Here is a 15,784-nt window from a genome sequence, read left to right as displayed (position 1 = left end):
TCGCAATATACTCGCAAAAGACGCTAGAAAACAGGTAGAAGAAATGAATGATGAAATTGAAAGAGCAACTTACCGTAGGCGTGTAGAAGGGCGCCTGTTCGGCTCCGAGGCTAGGAAAATAGGCTGCCATGCCCTCGGAGGCGGCGGCGGCGGCAGCTGCCGCGTACGGCGCGCTGTACATGGAGAGCGCGGCCGTCGGTAGCGCACCGAGTCGCTGATAACCGCCGAGTAGCTCGTACTGGCAGGAGCAGACAGTCTGGCCGGTGAGCGGATCGGTGAAAATCGGTCTTCCAGTGTCGCAACACCGTCCGGTCGGCGCCGGGCCGCCGGTCGTCGGCGGCGGATGACCCTGCGACGGGCTGACCGACGTGGTTGGGCTGCCTGGCGGCCTAACCACCGCGCTGGTCACCGCCATCCTCGCGTTCGACAGACCGGCAGCTACGCCCAGGGGATGATTCGTGGTGGTGCCCGCTACGCTGACCAGCGACGAGCCGCCTGCGCTCAGGATCGTACCGGAGACCGGCGAGGCCGAAGAGGACGTCAGCGACGAGCTCACTGTCACAGGACACTGCGCAGAGAACAGATACCATCGTTGATTAGATTACACCTATTACGCTAATAGACAGATAGAAGAGAAGTAGAGTAGTATAGTGATATATTTAATTACTCAAGTTTTGGGAAACCCTGCCGCGTAAGGTTTCGGTAATTCGTTATCGATATCGTGGGTGATAAAGAGTCATCACATATACGGTAATATCTTCTGGTAAGCGGGCCTTTGATATGTACATACAGTCGCTACGATGACTGCGCGCAATTACATAACAAACTTGTGCGAAATGAAACTCAGTCGAGAGGTACAAGAAAAAAAAAAAAGAAAACAAACGGTCTTTTACCGTCTGATGTCGACGCGTCGCAATACTCGATTACTTTCAGTAATTCGACCAGAAATATGTATTTAGATAAAAAAGACTCTTGACTTCGATCGGGGCATGACGTACTGTTACACGTATTTACCAAACAACAGACAGCTACGTGATCGATCGGCCAGTACTTCAAACATTCGTTGCTACGTATCGTAATCTAAACAGGAGATACATTCTTGACCAAAAATTGTTTGCATTGCAGTGTATCGGTTCAGAGGCATGCGTCAAGCCAGGAGCTTGCGTACTTTCCGCCAAAACAAGATGTTACACGTCTTTCGACAAAATCGTTTCGAAAACGCGGGGCTTGAACAATCGTACTGTTTACTTGAAAATTCTTGACAACTCTCTCTCTCTCTCTCTCTCTCTCTCTCTCTCTCTCTCTCTCTCTCTCTCTCTCTTTTTCACGATAAACAATCCTAGATAAGAGAATAAGTTTATGTTCAGCGGGTCATTCTCTTTTTACTCTTTCTCGCGTTACACGCTGACTGCTCCTCTTTTTCCCCCCCGTAATTTTTTATCGCGTGCTCAACATTTACCTCTCTCACCGTCTTTTGACCAACTCGTGGTCAGATTTACGCTCGACATTCGTCGTTTCAGCGGCGATACGACCACGTACGTACGTACCCAGGTGCCACGGAATCAATGTTGGTCGATTGGGAAATCAAGAAACTCGCAGTCGTCGATGTTTTCACGTTCGTAGAACACTCGTTCGACACTGACCGCACGTACGACGGGCCACGTCGTATTAACGCGAAGATAGAGAGAGAGAGAGAGAGAGAGAAAAAGGTTTGCTCGGGAAAGACTACCGGCAGATCATCGTCCGTAGATTCCGCTGACAGCATCAACGAGCCAGGACGTTTTAATCGTTACTCGATCTCCGAGCCGTCTTACACGTTCTCCGATTGCACGGATGCACGCCAGCCAGCCAAGTAGAGCGGATCGCGAGCTTCCCATTTAGCTGCTAGCCAACTCGTTACGAGCGAATTAACAACGGAGCGGTCGAGCTCCGGGGGAGGAAGGAGGAGGGAAAATTGATCGAAACGACGGTGGTGTTGTGAAACGCGCCGCGAGTAAACTGCGAGCGATATCGTGTTCAGAGTCGCGGGTCCGGTTGTGGTTCAGCGTTTCTCGAAACGAAACCGATGGATTCCGTTGATACGCGACCCCGCGAGTCAGATCGTTGGGTCGGATACGCGATAGACAGTGTCTATCCATCGTGGAAACTGTTACAAATTATGGCAACGGCTGGTCGAATTTTCGCGAGTTCCGTGCGCGCATAACTTAGCGTTAGACGTTATCTAAACACGGTAATAAACGATGTAACATTTCCATATTAATCGAGCTCGACTTTCTCTCCACTCGGAGCCGAAACCAGGCACCGCGTACGCGAGAAATTATCCGAAACGGTATCCGTTCGAACGCCGATATATATCCGTGGCGCGCAGCCTCCAGGGAACCGAGGGACTTCCGTTAAACACACACCTGCCGGCGCGATTGTTTCCGATTTACGAAACAATAAACGCCTCCGGTGGCACGTTCGACGCCGATAATCGGCGACAGGCAGGGCAACAACGGGTGAGCAGCTGCGCGAGCGAACCACACCCAGAGGGAGAGAGAGAGAAAGAGAGAGAGAGAGAGAGAAGGGCAGAGGCTAACACCCCAAAGAGAACTTTTCTAGCAGCAGCAGCCGCGGCGTGAAAAGGCAGAGGAGCAACTGCTAGGTCCAAAGGTCTTGGACCTAGCGCGTTCTTGTCCCCTTCTTTCCATTCTCGAGGCGAGGTAAACCGAAAATCAGGCCCGTACATAATACCAGGGAGTGCTCATTAATTCCATATCAAACAGCACGGCTAAATAGATTAGCGGGTTGAGTGGCTTTCGCGCGGCGGAGCCTAAACAAACCCCCCTTGCGTGTGCAACGTCCCCATCCGTACGTCCGCATCCATCCATCCATCCACCCATCCATTCATTCATTCATTCATTCATTCATTCATCCATCTATCCATCCATCCATCCATCCATCCATCGCCTCGTTTCGATGGCCCCCGAACATATTGCCGAAAGGCAGGGCATTGTATCGGTAGGAAAAACGTGACCCGCTGCGCATTATGGCATCGAGAGAGTGGCGTTAATGCGTGTCCCGGTTACGCTGTTCCGTCTAACGCATCCAACTGCCTGGCGTTATAACGCACCGTGATGATCAGGATCCACACAGCCGTGCGTGGCTGGGAATCGCGTCCGACAGAGCGAGCCCAGAGAGCCAGAGGACCCCGGCCGATCGCCGATAAAACTCGATACGCGCGCGCTGGGGATGGCCCGGTTCGCCCGACACACACACACACACACACACACACACACACATTGTACCATCTCTCTTTCTCTCTCTCTTCTTCATCATGCCTGGCGTTTCGAGCCCACGGTTTCGCTAATACGCACGCACGCGCATTGTAAGCTAGAGGGGCTTACACCGGTTGATATTTTAATCGCGGCCGCCGATGATCGATCGACACGCTGTTCCGCGATTCACCCGCCGGAATTTGTCAATCGTTCTCGCGAATCGATACCCGATGAAAATTTCCAAACGCTCCCGTGTTCCACGTACTACTGACTTTTTTTCCAAACTGTGGCCGAGAGAATTGTCAGCCACAGTTACAAAATCGCAACAACCCGATCGTTCGGAATCTCCGAAATTTCTTTCGTCTTTGCTACGCGCGCGTTAAAATCGAAGGGCGTAGAAGCCGGAGCAGAGGAGCGGCATCGGAAGGGCGGCAGATATATACTGGCGAGGCGGCCAGGTTCTCACCGGGAATCGTAAGAATCCTGCGAGAGGTTCGCGAGAGAAAAAAAGAGAGAGAGAGAGAGAGAGAGGTCGGGAGAGCAGAAGGACGGGAAGAATGCGCTTGGGGGCTCGGGATCGGGCAAGGGGTTAAACGACGAAGCGTGTTGGCGAGTGTCCGGAGCCACGGGCCATAATTCAGCGCTACGGTCCGAGAGGAGAAGAAGAAGCGGCCGCCAGTCCCTGAGTTACTCCACGCGATCGCATCGAACGGCAGAAGACAGAGGAGACAGAAACGAGAGGAGAGAGAGAGAGAGAGAGATCGTGTGCAGCACTCTTGCCGACCGTGTACACAGAAACCGGCAACTATATCACACCCTGGAAGAGGCTCGTGGTCGCTGGTTTCGCCTGGAGCTCTCGTCGCCTTTAAAGTAGCGTTCAAGGTAGCCGCGTCGTGGTTGTAAGCCCCGTCGTCGTTCGTCCGCTCGGTTCGCCGAAGCTGGCTACCACGAACGGCGATAATTATTCGCGCGTCCCGGGATCGATATATCGAGGCATTAGCCCGATAGGATGGCTCGTTTGTTCCACGACGGTGCTAATTGCCAGTGCCACGATTTCTCTCCGAGGGCGCACGCAGCTCTCTCGGGCCAAGGGGAAACGGAAGCTGCGACCATCGTCACGTATCGGCGGAGGAGGGGCGGGGGACGCATTACGATACGATTATTGCACGATACGACTCCGACGAAAGGGGTTTTATCGTGGCAGAGAACGTGTTGGCGAGGCGTCGAGAAAGAGGGGTGAGCTTCAAGTGTCTCGAACTAGGCAAACACTAGTGTCAATAATTTAGACAATTTCTGCGAAATTGGCCGTGATCGAGTTATACCGTACAAGTTGGGGTAATTATATCTAAGAATTTTGCAGAATGTCTGCGGTAAAGGAATATGCTCAACACCGTATACCGTATATCCTCTTTCTCTCTCTCTCGCGCGCGCGCGCATTTTACGATAGTCCGGAAGAATCGAGTTATCGCAACAAGTTCGCCGAGATAGGAGTAGCACTCAGCTACGTCTCGAGGAATAACAATCGAGAAATAATCTTCACGGCAACGGCGTGAATATCAGGCGAACGGGGCCCCGCGGAAGCGCGGGGAACGATTGAAGGGAGATTTCGCGAAAGGTATCGGGTGACACCTCGCGCGCGCTAGGCTTTGCAGAAAATTCCCTTCGCGATTCTCTTGTTTGGACGGGGCCGTTTCTGTAGGCTCGGCATACCTGCGTCCGACTCCACGAAAAAGCGATATATATCGTGCGCACGGGGCTGCGTGGACACTCGAATGGATGATCGATGGACGTCCGATGTCCATCGGAGCTACAGAAAAAACTGGAAGTCCTCGGGTGGAAACGCCGGTCGAGCGATCGAGAGAACGGCCAAGCAAACCAGAATCTACTTACACTCTTTCTCTTTCTCTTTCTCTCGTCTTTGTTCTCTCCTTTCCTCTGGTTCCCGGTCGAGCCCGATCGGTGCACACGCGGTCCCGAAGAGATCAGCCCCCGGTTGTACACGCGTTTTATGACGCGATTTATATGCACGATGTAACACAGTCGCGTCGACGTGGGAACACGTAACCTCGCGGTCTCGTGTCGTTCCTTTCTTCTGCTCGCCCCGGCAAGAACTGTCCTTTCGATCCTTTGGCCCCGAGGCGGAGAGAGATCGTCCGGGGGCCGCGAAGCCTCTACGGAGGAAAGGCACGCGATCGCGACGATAGATTGACCAATGGCTTTTTTTGGAGGTGTTCGCGGCCGCGCGGATCGCTTCGTTTCGCGAATTTATCGCGCGTCCATGTTCAGCGGGCCGATCGTTTGCCTCGGGGCGTTCATTGTCGCTGGCTCGATTTCCGTGAAACCACAGGCGCGGAAAGCAGCCAGAGAGGGCGGAAGAGAGGAAACGGAGAGAGGAAAGATGCTCCGCGAAGAACGCCTCCACCGGTGTACAGGGGGGACGTTTTATCGATCCTTCTCCGGAACACGTAGCGCGCGACACCGCGGCCTCGGCGACTAAACCGCGTCTGCAAAAAAAAAATTCGACGCGACCGCTGCGTGCGTCCTAGGAAATCGTGACTCGCTGGCCCCCGTAGCGGAAAAAGCTAAAGAGCGGAGAATACAAGAGAGGAAGAGAAGAAGAGAGGAATCGAGGATGGCGAGGATAACCACCACTGGTATACACAGTTTTATATATATATATACATATATACCGACTATATAGAGGAGCGGATCCACGGGAGCTCGACGCGGCAACGAGTTCTACGCCGTGTTTCCACGATTTATAGATTCGAAAAGAGAATCGGTTATCCTGTGGACACAGATGCGCCGCTGTTTGCACACGAAGCATTTGTCACGCGTGTCCTGGCGAGAGAAAAGGGACCGGTCGAGAGATGATGCCCTCTTTGCAACGAGGCCCAGCCGAGTCAATATTGACTCCAGACCAGATTGATGGACCTTCTTCGCGTGTGTGTTTAGGCCTCATGGCACTCACTTATGTTCCCACCCTGTTCTCGTTAGTCCCTGTTTAGTTCGCCCCGTTTGCTGCTAACGTCGTGCCGATCGTTCCGGGAAACCCGCGTAACCGTGCACAACGGTAGCGTGAAGGAGAGGTTAACCATAATTTTGATAGCTACCCCTCCTCCCCCCCCCCCCTCCTCTCCCCTAGAATCGATGGTAAATAAAAATCGTTTGGTCTCACGCAAGAACCAGCGTTTGAACGTCGTTCTATTTACGTTTATAGTAATTGTATTAAATTTCGTCGGGCCACAAAAATTTGATACAACGGAAATGAAACGTAACGGTTGGAAAATATAAACATGTCGAACGACGCAGAAGTGAGATCGAGGATAATTGTTTGCTTTCAACAAATTAGTTGGTATTAAAATTGAGAAATTTTCAAATGACAGAGACCGAGCTCGGCTTCTGAATAGCTCAGTTGTGCGCGTGTTGAATGCATTTCCCGACGATCGTTCGTGGAACCGATTGCACCAGACTGAATGAAACTTTGAACTTCGTTAGAAAATAGTTCGTAGAAAGCATTCGATTTTATCAATAATACCGATCGAGTTTCTGAGAACGTCGATCCGTGAATTTCCTTCGTCGACGCGCGTTTCGTGTTTGATATTGCGCGAAACTTCCGCTTTGTCCGTCGTACAACGTGAGCCAAATGAAAACACGAAAATCATTCATCGATTGTTCCTCGTTGACCAAGACGCTTGCGAAATCTTCGATGAAACACAAGCCGAGCTAGAATCCGATCTGCCGATTTCATGAGTGAAAAATAATCAATGCAAAATTGGCCATTCGCGAATCGTTTGAAATTTCACAGATATCGAGGTACTCCAAAGAAACAAATTCTCCTGAGAAGAAATTTCGTAGTTCCAAGAATCGCTCTCGTGAACAAGATCACGGCGCAAGTCGAAGACGAAGTCAGTCCCAAAGAATCCATCCATGTCGTGAAACGGCCAAACCTTGGGTCTGGAGGTCTAGGACCCCCGGAATATAAACGAAATCTGATAAACCGTGAAATCGTTCGTTCTCACGGGGGTTTCTCCGCGTGGCAGCGCGTAGACCTCGCCGGTATCCAGCTAAATTAATTCGCTGCTCGTTACTAATCGGTACGCTCCTTCACACTCGTGGCTGTGTCTGTTCCGGCGCACGCTGGTCGGCCGGAGGAACGTTATCGAGGCGTAGGATCGAGGCAAGGGGTTGCGAACGAACGAGGGACAATCGTGGTTCCCTGGGCACGGAAGAAGGTCAAAGGGCGGCGGAAAACGTTTGCACGCGTTTTGACAAAAGCGAGCAAGCGTGGAACGAGGCTCTCTTTCTCCTATCTCTCTCTCTCTCTCTCTCTCTCTCTCTTTCTGGTTCCAGTCTCGCCGCAGGATCGGCCATCCGACACCCAAGTTTCGCCGTAAAGCGATTAACGGCGTGAGTGGCGTTATCGGAGGAGAACCCGCGACGATACAATAGCGCATCCGGCGTCATTTGCTAACGCTGTCAGCCGAACGACGACGACACCGTCTCTACGCATTGTCGCGCGATACTTTCGTCCTCGTCGGCACGATCGTATTCTCCTTGCCCGTGCACCTAGATCCCTCTCGATCTCTATTTATTAAACATAACGTATACAGTGGTGGCCGGGGCGATTACGCGATACCTCCGAGGCTTATCGCTCGGAAAAGAGTCACTTTGTAATCGCGGCGAGCAGCGTGTTAGTTAGATGTTGCGCCGCGAGAAACAAAACTCGAGACCACTCTTCTTCCTGCGGCCAGTCTGCCATTTGTTTGTCTCGCCTTGGCTTTTTCGATCCTCTCCCTTTTTGCCGAGCCGCATAACTATTGTGTCTGTTCGCAGCGTCAGAGATACGTGTATATATACACTGACTCGCAGGGCAATGATACGTTCATAAATGAAAAATGGGCAACGTTGTGACAAATACTTTGCAAACACCGTATGCATTGTGTACTAGAGCCGTTAATTAGGAAAAATTAAACGAAATATGGCAGAGTGTGGATAAGTATCTTGGATGGAAGATCAAAGATGCGATCAACGTCTTATTAATATTGTTAATTACTCAATGTTAAATGTACTGTCCGAATATTCTTGCAATCTATGATTTGCCATTACCTCTAAAGTCTTTCCAACTCTAATACGCGTTATTTGATGTTGATGACATTTTCATCGCACAATGTCACATGTACACCGTACACAATCCACGAGGTATTTTCAAAATATCTTCTATTATGATAGAATCTAAATCCACTTTCGATTACAAACGTATCAATCGTCCAAATACTTTTGCGAGTCAGCGTATCTAAATGTAAACGGCTTTTCGTTCAATGATTTCTCACCTTTCGATAAATCGTTCTCAAATGAAATCTAAGTCTTTCAAAAGAGGTCTAAACAGTTCTAACTACGTCAATTACCAGGAACTCGACTCACGGGAGCGAATTTCGCGCAGTCCAGCCTAACAACGTGGCCATTCCAATCGTAGCTGTGCAACAACACCGCTAAACTCGCCAGAGGAAAAATTCGTCCCGACACGAATTGAAAAGACCGACGACAGCCAGTGTTGGCTGCTAGCGGGCCGCTAAGGGTTAAACGATCTTGGAATTCACGAGAGCCAGACTGCCGAAGGAAAACTGCTTGAACAAGAAAGTCACGGGACACCGAATTCGTAATGGTTCGTTTACAAGCGGCCCCGCGGAATTTATTGCACCGCGCGCGAAACACACACACACATGTGCGAACGTACATGCACGTGGAGATCGGTGGTTGCGAGCCAATGATTTATACCGTGAGAAAGATTAGGCATTCGCTGCTGAACCCTTCTTTCGCGAGCGCACCACTACCGTTACACGCGCGTGGAAAACGTGTGCTCGCATCTCTGCTTGGATAAAATAGCAACCGACTACTCGTAACGACAATTTCAATAAATTATCCTCGAGTGCCGCGCGCGCGCGTGAGCAAGCGACCGATCAGAGATCAGAGAGTGCCTCGAACACCGATTACACACCGATCTCTCAACCTCAGAACTTTGCATTCTCCCTCTTTCCGCTTCCGTTGAATCTCCATCGACGCCTCCAGCTCCGTCCCCCAGGCAATATTTCGCCCCGTAAAAACTGATCGAACTGATTCCCGTCCTCCTCCCCATTGTTCGGGGATTTCCAACAGTGACACGATTCCCTCTCGTCTTTCTTTTTGGCGTAGACGTTTCTTGCGGTTCTCGTTCGACTGGATTATTTTTCGAGCAGCTCCGACGCGGTGATAAGGATTTTTGTTATTTTCGAGAGATAACGTGGAGGAACGCGGAGCGCGGTCTCGGTATTGACGAACTCGCAGGAAATCGGGGGAAGGGGTCTCTCGTCCGTTCGTGTTTTCGTATCCGGGAATCGTTAAGTTGTCAAGACTCTATCCTTCACGGGTAAACTCCGAGAGCGGGACTAATCTTCACGAGGCGAGGACGTTTCTCGAGATTAAATACACACGGTTAGAAATAATCTGCCCCCCCCCTACCTCTGTTTCGTTCTCGTAACACGCTTTCCATTGAACGCTTTCTTTGTAGCGATCCTGCCGTCTAGCTTTCCACGAATTCTTTAATTGCCACAGAAAAAAAAAAAAGAAAAAAAAGAAAACGTAAATCTACGGCTACAGATTTTTTTTGTATTATGAAGTACAACCTATTCCAGCCGAGGCGAGATAAAGCGTCAACGAGGAGCCGTCAACTTCGAGCATGCAAGATCGTGCGCGCGCGTTCAGAACCGCGAAAGATTCGATTCTCTGATCCCTTATCTGCCGATTCTACGTAGCCGGTATCGACAGCAATGGAATCGAAGAGGGAGGAGAGAGGCTTCACGCGGTAGGTTTCACAAGACTAATCGTCAACGATAAAGTCCCTGATGATTTATCAGCGGCGACAATTGGACCGCTATGTCGAAATGTAATCAGAGCGCCGGAAGTTTCAGGGGCTGGTGACCGTCGACTAGCAACAATGTTCCTGTCACATCGCGCCCCGCGCGCACGCATTCCGCAACACGCGATTCTACGTAGCCGATTGCACGCGTGTGACGACTGCCACAGACGACTTGCGTTTCTTTCACGAGTAACCGAGGGGCAGAAGGAGAAGGAGGAAACGAGAAAGGAGGGAGGAAAGGTAGGTGGAAAGATGTCGGCGAAATTCGAACTGAATGAATTCGAGAGAGAAAGGTAGGTCGAGGAGGAGGGTAGAAAAGGGGGAGGGGGGGACAAACAAAGGAGAAACTCAAGGCAAAAAAAAAAAAAGAAAGAAAAAAAGGCAAGCAAAAGAAAGGCGAGAAAAAAGAGAAAAGTTGGTGACAAGAGGGTGGTAGCGAGAGCAAGAGAGAAGGTAAAAGCAAAAGCGAAAGAGAATCGGGTGCAAAACGCATGAGAGAGCCGTGTGCTCGAGTGAATGGAAAGAAGAATCCGAGGAAAGGAGAGAAAAAGGGGGGCAGAAGCGGGTAAGAGGGAGAAAGACAGGAAGGAACAGACGAGAGACGGAACTAGAAAGAAAGGCGAAGAGAAGGGCGAGGGGGAGAGGGAGTAAAAGAACAGGCGCGGAACGCGAGCGTTCGAGAGTGAATGAATGCAACGAGGCACACACGATGGAACAACGAGAAACAGAGAGGGAGGGAGAGAGAGAGAAAGAAAAGAAGCGAAAGAGCAACGAAGGGAGAAAGAAGGAGAGCGCGAACGTGGCGAGAGAGTGAGGGCGGAGGATCTGAGTCAGCTCGATTGGATCGAGTAGCGCCGAGTCAGCGAGCGAAACAGCGCTAACTGCCTGGGCGCAAACTACTACTACCGGAGATCGTATCTATGTAGCAATGTATCGTGCCGCGGCGCATCGCGCTGCCAACTTGCAATAATATGGCCATTCATAATTTTTACGCGGCCAGCGTCATTCAGGAATTCTGGTCGCGGCCGATTCGTGGTGGCCATCGTCGCTGTCGTCGTTGCCTTTGCGGTCGTCCATCGTCGCGCGTTTCACTTTTGCCCCCGCGGATCCGCATTCCGATAGAGGCCGAATTTGCCTCTTTCATCGTCGCCAATGTTTCGCGCCTCGATATCACGCATGAAGAACCACGCAGGCCACGCAATGCCGCGAATTCCGCGGCGGCTCGTCTCACGATTCGACTCGCCGGGAAGGGCGTCACGAGGGGCGGCCACGAAGGTAATTTCGCGGCGAGCTTGCGCTATAATCGCGCTCAACGCGGCCGAGCCGCCTTTTTGCGGTTTCGTCGACAAACGCAGACTACCTACTACTCTATTACCATCACCATTACTACTATTACTATTATCGCCAATGTTGAAGACAATGTTGCTACGTTTTAGAGACACAGAATTTTAGAACAATGAAAATTTTGACAAAGGGCTTGTACTTACACGCCGCAAGACTATATACGCGTATATCCTGAACATATCTTTGGCTCGACGCGTAAAAACCAAGCAGAAAATTATTGCACCAAACGCACGCGGCACTTTCCTTTTTTTTTCAACGTTCACGGACAAGATAATCTTCGATGAAAGTTACTTTCAGTCAACTCATTGAAATTTCACATTTCGTAGTTTTTGCTATCGTATCTGAAAATCGGAACATTGTCCGCGATATTGGAAAAATACACGCTCGATGCGATGTCGATCTTGTCTCGAGTCGGTTCTGCCCCGATACATCTAAAGTCACTTGGAGTTTCGAGACGAAAAAAAAAAAACATGATGAAATGAAGAGAAGAGTGAGAGATACAATCTAGTGAAAGGGAAGAAAAGGAAGAAAGTTGCTTCAATTAAATCAACCGACTGAGAGATTAGAGATATGAATTCGCCGCGTTCTAAATTTAATATAGTCGTCGCCACCGCAAGGCGCGGTCTTCGCTCTTCGAGGCGCCCCGCTTTCGAATTTTTCAAGCCAAAATTAAAGCCCGTTGCTACATCGAGGACATTCCTTTGTTCTTCGCTACAAACGCGTTGCATCCGTGCAAGAACATGAAACGTGAAATATGCTCGTTTGGTCGCGAATATCTCCTAGCTCGATATCGCCAGTCGTTTTAACAGGAGAAATCTGATCGAGACTGTGGTGCAAGAGTATGAAAATACCAAGAGACTTCGATTTCTAGCAGCGTTCCACGATGAAAAAACGAAGCATGATTGAAGTATAATGTCGAGACGAGCGTCGAGACCGATTCGGTGTTGAACGAACACGACAGTGTCGAACTCGGTTCACTTGAACCGCTAGGTTTTATGGTTATTAATGGTAAGTTTACACGCTTTGCATGTTGCACATATTTATGGTCGGCAATTACTTCGGCGAGCGCAACAACTCGTTACATCATCGACGTAGCACAAATGCCAAGCAACACGGTACTGATAACTATCCGCAATAAGAGAATCAACTACAATTAACACCCCATTGTTTACTAGACGGACACACGTCGCGAAAAAAAAAGGAGAAACATACGTACGATAAAAGAAAATAAGCCTGATAGACAATATATAAAGGTAATATATAAACGTAGCTTATCATTGATTTTTAGCTAGACTGTGACATAATTATGATAAAGTGTGTCGCATGCGCTCTTCGAGAAAGAAAGTGGCGTTTGATGATTCAACGGCTTTCTCTATCTCTCTCCCTGTTTCTTAGAAATTGAATTCCGTGATTACGATGTTAGTTCTACGCGGTATAATAAATAATGCACGCTGAGTGACGTACGTGATGATTAACGTAACGAAGATGACGGGCAACGACGGGGAGGAATTGAAAAGAAAAGTGTGTCAACGATAAAACAACAACCGTGAAACTTAAAGTGCTTGTTTGTTTATTTAACACTGTTACAAGTGGGGTAATACTCGTAGATAATGAACCATTAATTTTTATCGGCACTTAAACAATGTGATACGCAAACGATTCCGTTCTGTGTCTCGTACCTCACTTACACGAGACACGATCGCTACCAGCCGAATCGTCGACCGCGGTGAAAAATTGTCACCTTTCAAGCCACGTTAATTCATTCCGTTGGACAAAGTGTGTTTAGTTAAAACACTTTTACGTAGCCACTTTCCTGTAGAAAGTTGTTACAACCTACCAACCAACGAAAAAACGTTGCGTAACAGACACAACACGTTTTGAAAAATTGTGAAATTTTGAAAATTCTTCGATGGTTTCTCACTCTTGTGAAAATTAGATCGCGTGACTCTTATAGGGAAAAAAACGACACAATTTGAGCAACGTCGGACGATGGAAAAAACAGAGGAGCGTTCGTGCGGCTAGCAAGTTGAAGATGGGTTGTAGCCGAACAACGGCGAGGATATCGTGACAAAAAGCTGGTTGATGGTAAGATGAGATAATTATTCTAGCCAGGGCGCAAGCTCTTCGATCATTTCGGAACGTTGCTTTAGGCGTGGCAACACATGTTCTCAGCTCGGCGCTATGCACGGCGCATAGGTATGCAACGTACACCTATATGCAACATGTCAGGACACGTGGTACCGAATCTCTCAGGCTTGCCAACGGCTATCCATTTTCGCAACGAACAAGATCCCACGCTACAAATTATCCGTTGCGGTCGTGGAACTGAAATGAATCGGCGCAACGACTAATTGTGCTTTCGACTTGTTGGGAATTTCATTTAACGCTGATATAGTATCGGTATGTCGTTGGCATAAACGAATTGGAGAATTGTAAACGCGCGACACATCGTACGTGCATACGCAGAGTGTGATTTTCTGACAGCCTCTAAAATACATGTTTTGCTCGCAACGTGTAACAGATTTTGTAATTTTAAAGTCGATAAGATGTCACAACTGCTCAATCCAAGCGATAATTGTTTGACGCTTGTAACATCTTTGATCTGTGTAATCAATTCAGATGAATGAGATTAAACTTAACTTGAGCAGACGAAGAAATTGCTTTCGTGACAGACGAAATTCAATCGCCATATATCACGGTTGAAAATTTCAGCACCATTTCAGCCATCACTCAATCTTATTTCTTTCAATACTCAATTTACTTTTTAATTCATTCTGTAAATGTACTTCAAAAACGTGTTCCAAACAATGTAATGATTTTAATATTAATGTCAAGATTATTTTGTACACAGAGATCATAATGAGTCAATTTTGACACGTGCGGATGGAACGCGTTAAAAGCACAACACGGAAATCCCCAGACATGAAGAATTTGGAAACGCATCGCGTGCAATTTCATTAATAGCCTCTTCCACACGAAATCAAGCAACAACAGTCATAACTGCAAGAGGGAACGAAGAAAGCAGTTCCCTCGACAGCTCGTAAAAGCGGATCCGCAACGGTAGCAGCGATATCCGCTTTCGTGGTGAATAGTCAACAGCATAAACGATTCATTCGCTGGTTAGTCCGGCATATGCGAAGTCATATCGTCACGAGGAGGAACAGATAGACACAAATAGGTGAGGCTTTTGACCGTCGAATAAATTTGACTTTCAAACGATTGAAATTATATCCGGATTCATACATACATATCTATCGGCCGAACGACCAACGACCATGCTAGCTGTTGAATTGTGCTCCCTCTGCGTTTCTTCTTTCGGCGTCGAACGTTTAACGTTGAAATATGCGCGCACTTATCGCGCACTAGTCATTGTAACAATGCACTGTTAGTGTTTCTTTCACTTGTCTCTTGTGAAACTATTTCACATTCAATTGGAAACTGATCCAAAGTTCATCATCATTTTACGAATAAAAAGGCAATTGCGATAAATCGGACTGTATCTAAATGTACATTGTGCCACGTTACGACGTAACATTATAATAAACTTTTCCTACTGCAGCACACACAATGGGAATAAAATATACTTTCGTCTCGTTCGATGTTTTTGCGATAAAACAATTAAGGCGTTGACGAAGCTTTGGTGCGTATCCGATGTAAAAGAAATTCACGTTATTCCCTGTTTCTTTAACATAATGCAAATTAAAAGAATTCGTAAACATGTTTTGATCGGTTCGTCTGTCCATTAAACCGCTATTAAATGTATTATATACATATTCGATATATGCGAATTCCTGCGGACTTTTTAATTCCACGTTTCCAAGACCCGTTCGCTCGGCCAAGTTGAAACTTGGTGAAATCTCCTCGGCACGATATCGACGAGAGATAACAAAGTTCACCAATCATCCGATTGATTTCAGTTACAGTGCCCTGATTGATGTCATTGAAAGACCGATTCGAAGGTACATCCATCACCATCGTAATCGTGTCATCCGGCCGAATCGCAACGCTACTCCGGTAAATGACAGACTTCAAATCGAAAAAGCGAGTAAGCACGAAACATTGAGAACTCACCTGTAGATTTGGTGATCCTCGGAAAGAGAACTGTGACATGATGTGTCGGCCACTCAGGGCCGTGATGGTCGGGCGCCGCTACGCGATCATCCTTTCAGGCCGTGGCATCTGTTGCAGTCTCACCAAGTCACTCGGAAACAAATATCACTTTTGTTTCTTTTCCTTCGCGTATTCCTTTTCAATTTCCTCTTTGTTTTTTTCTTTTTTTTTTTTTTTT

At 48.4% G+C, this 15,784-nt stretch overlaps 1 protein-coding gene across 1 annotated transcript in view; it reads right to left on the bottom strand.

The window, feature by feature from the left end:
- LOC122533112 (iroquois-class homeodomain protein IRX-6) overlaps nt 1–15,767 on the bottom strand; it is a 37,937-nt gene extending 22,170 nt beyond the window's left edge. The window contains exons 1-2 of the mRNA XM_043662505.1: nt 15,568–15,767; nt 74–568 (exon numbers count right to left, since the gene is read on the bottom strand). Coding sequence (XP_043518440.1) covers nt 74–568; nt 15,568–15,606 — 534 coding nt within the window. The 5' untranslated portion in view covers nt 15,607–15,767. The remainder of the gene's footprint in view (nt 1–73; nt 569–15,567) is intronic.
- Nucleotides 15,768–15,784: the final 17 nt, after the last annotated feature.

This window comes from Frieseomelitta varia, unplaced genomic scaffold (genome assembly GCF_011392965.1).
Source record: "Frieseomelitta varia isolate USP_RPSP 00005682 unplaced genomic scaffold, Fvar_1.2 scaffold_495, whole genome shotgun sequence".
NCBI classification, from domain to species: domain Eukaryota; kingdom Metazoa; phylum Arthropoda; class Insecta; order Hymenoptera; family Apidae; genus Frieseomelitta; species Frieseomelitta varia.
Note: the sequence above shows the minus strand (reverse complement) of the source record. Positions and strands in the feature narration are given on the sequence as shown.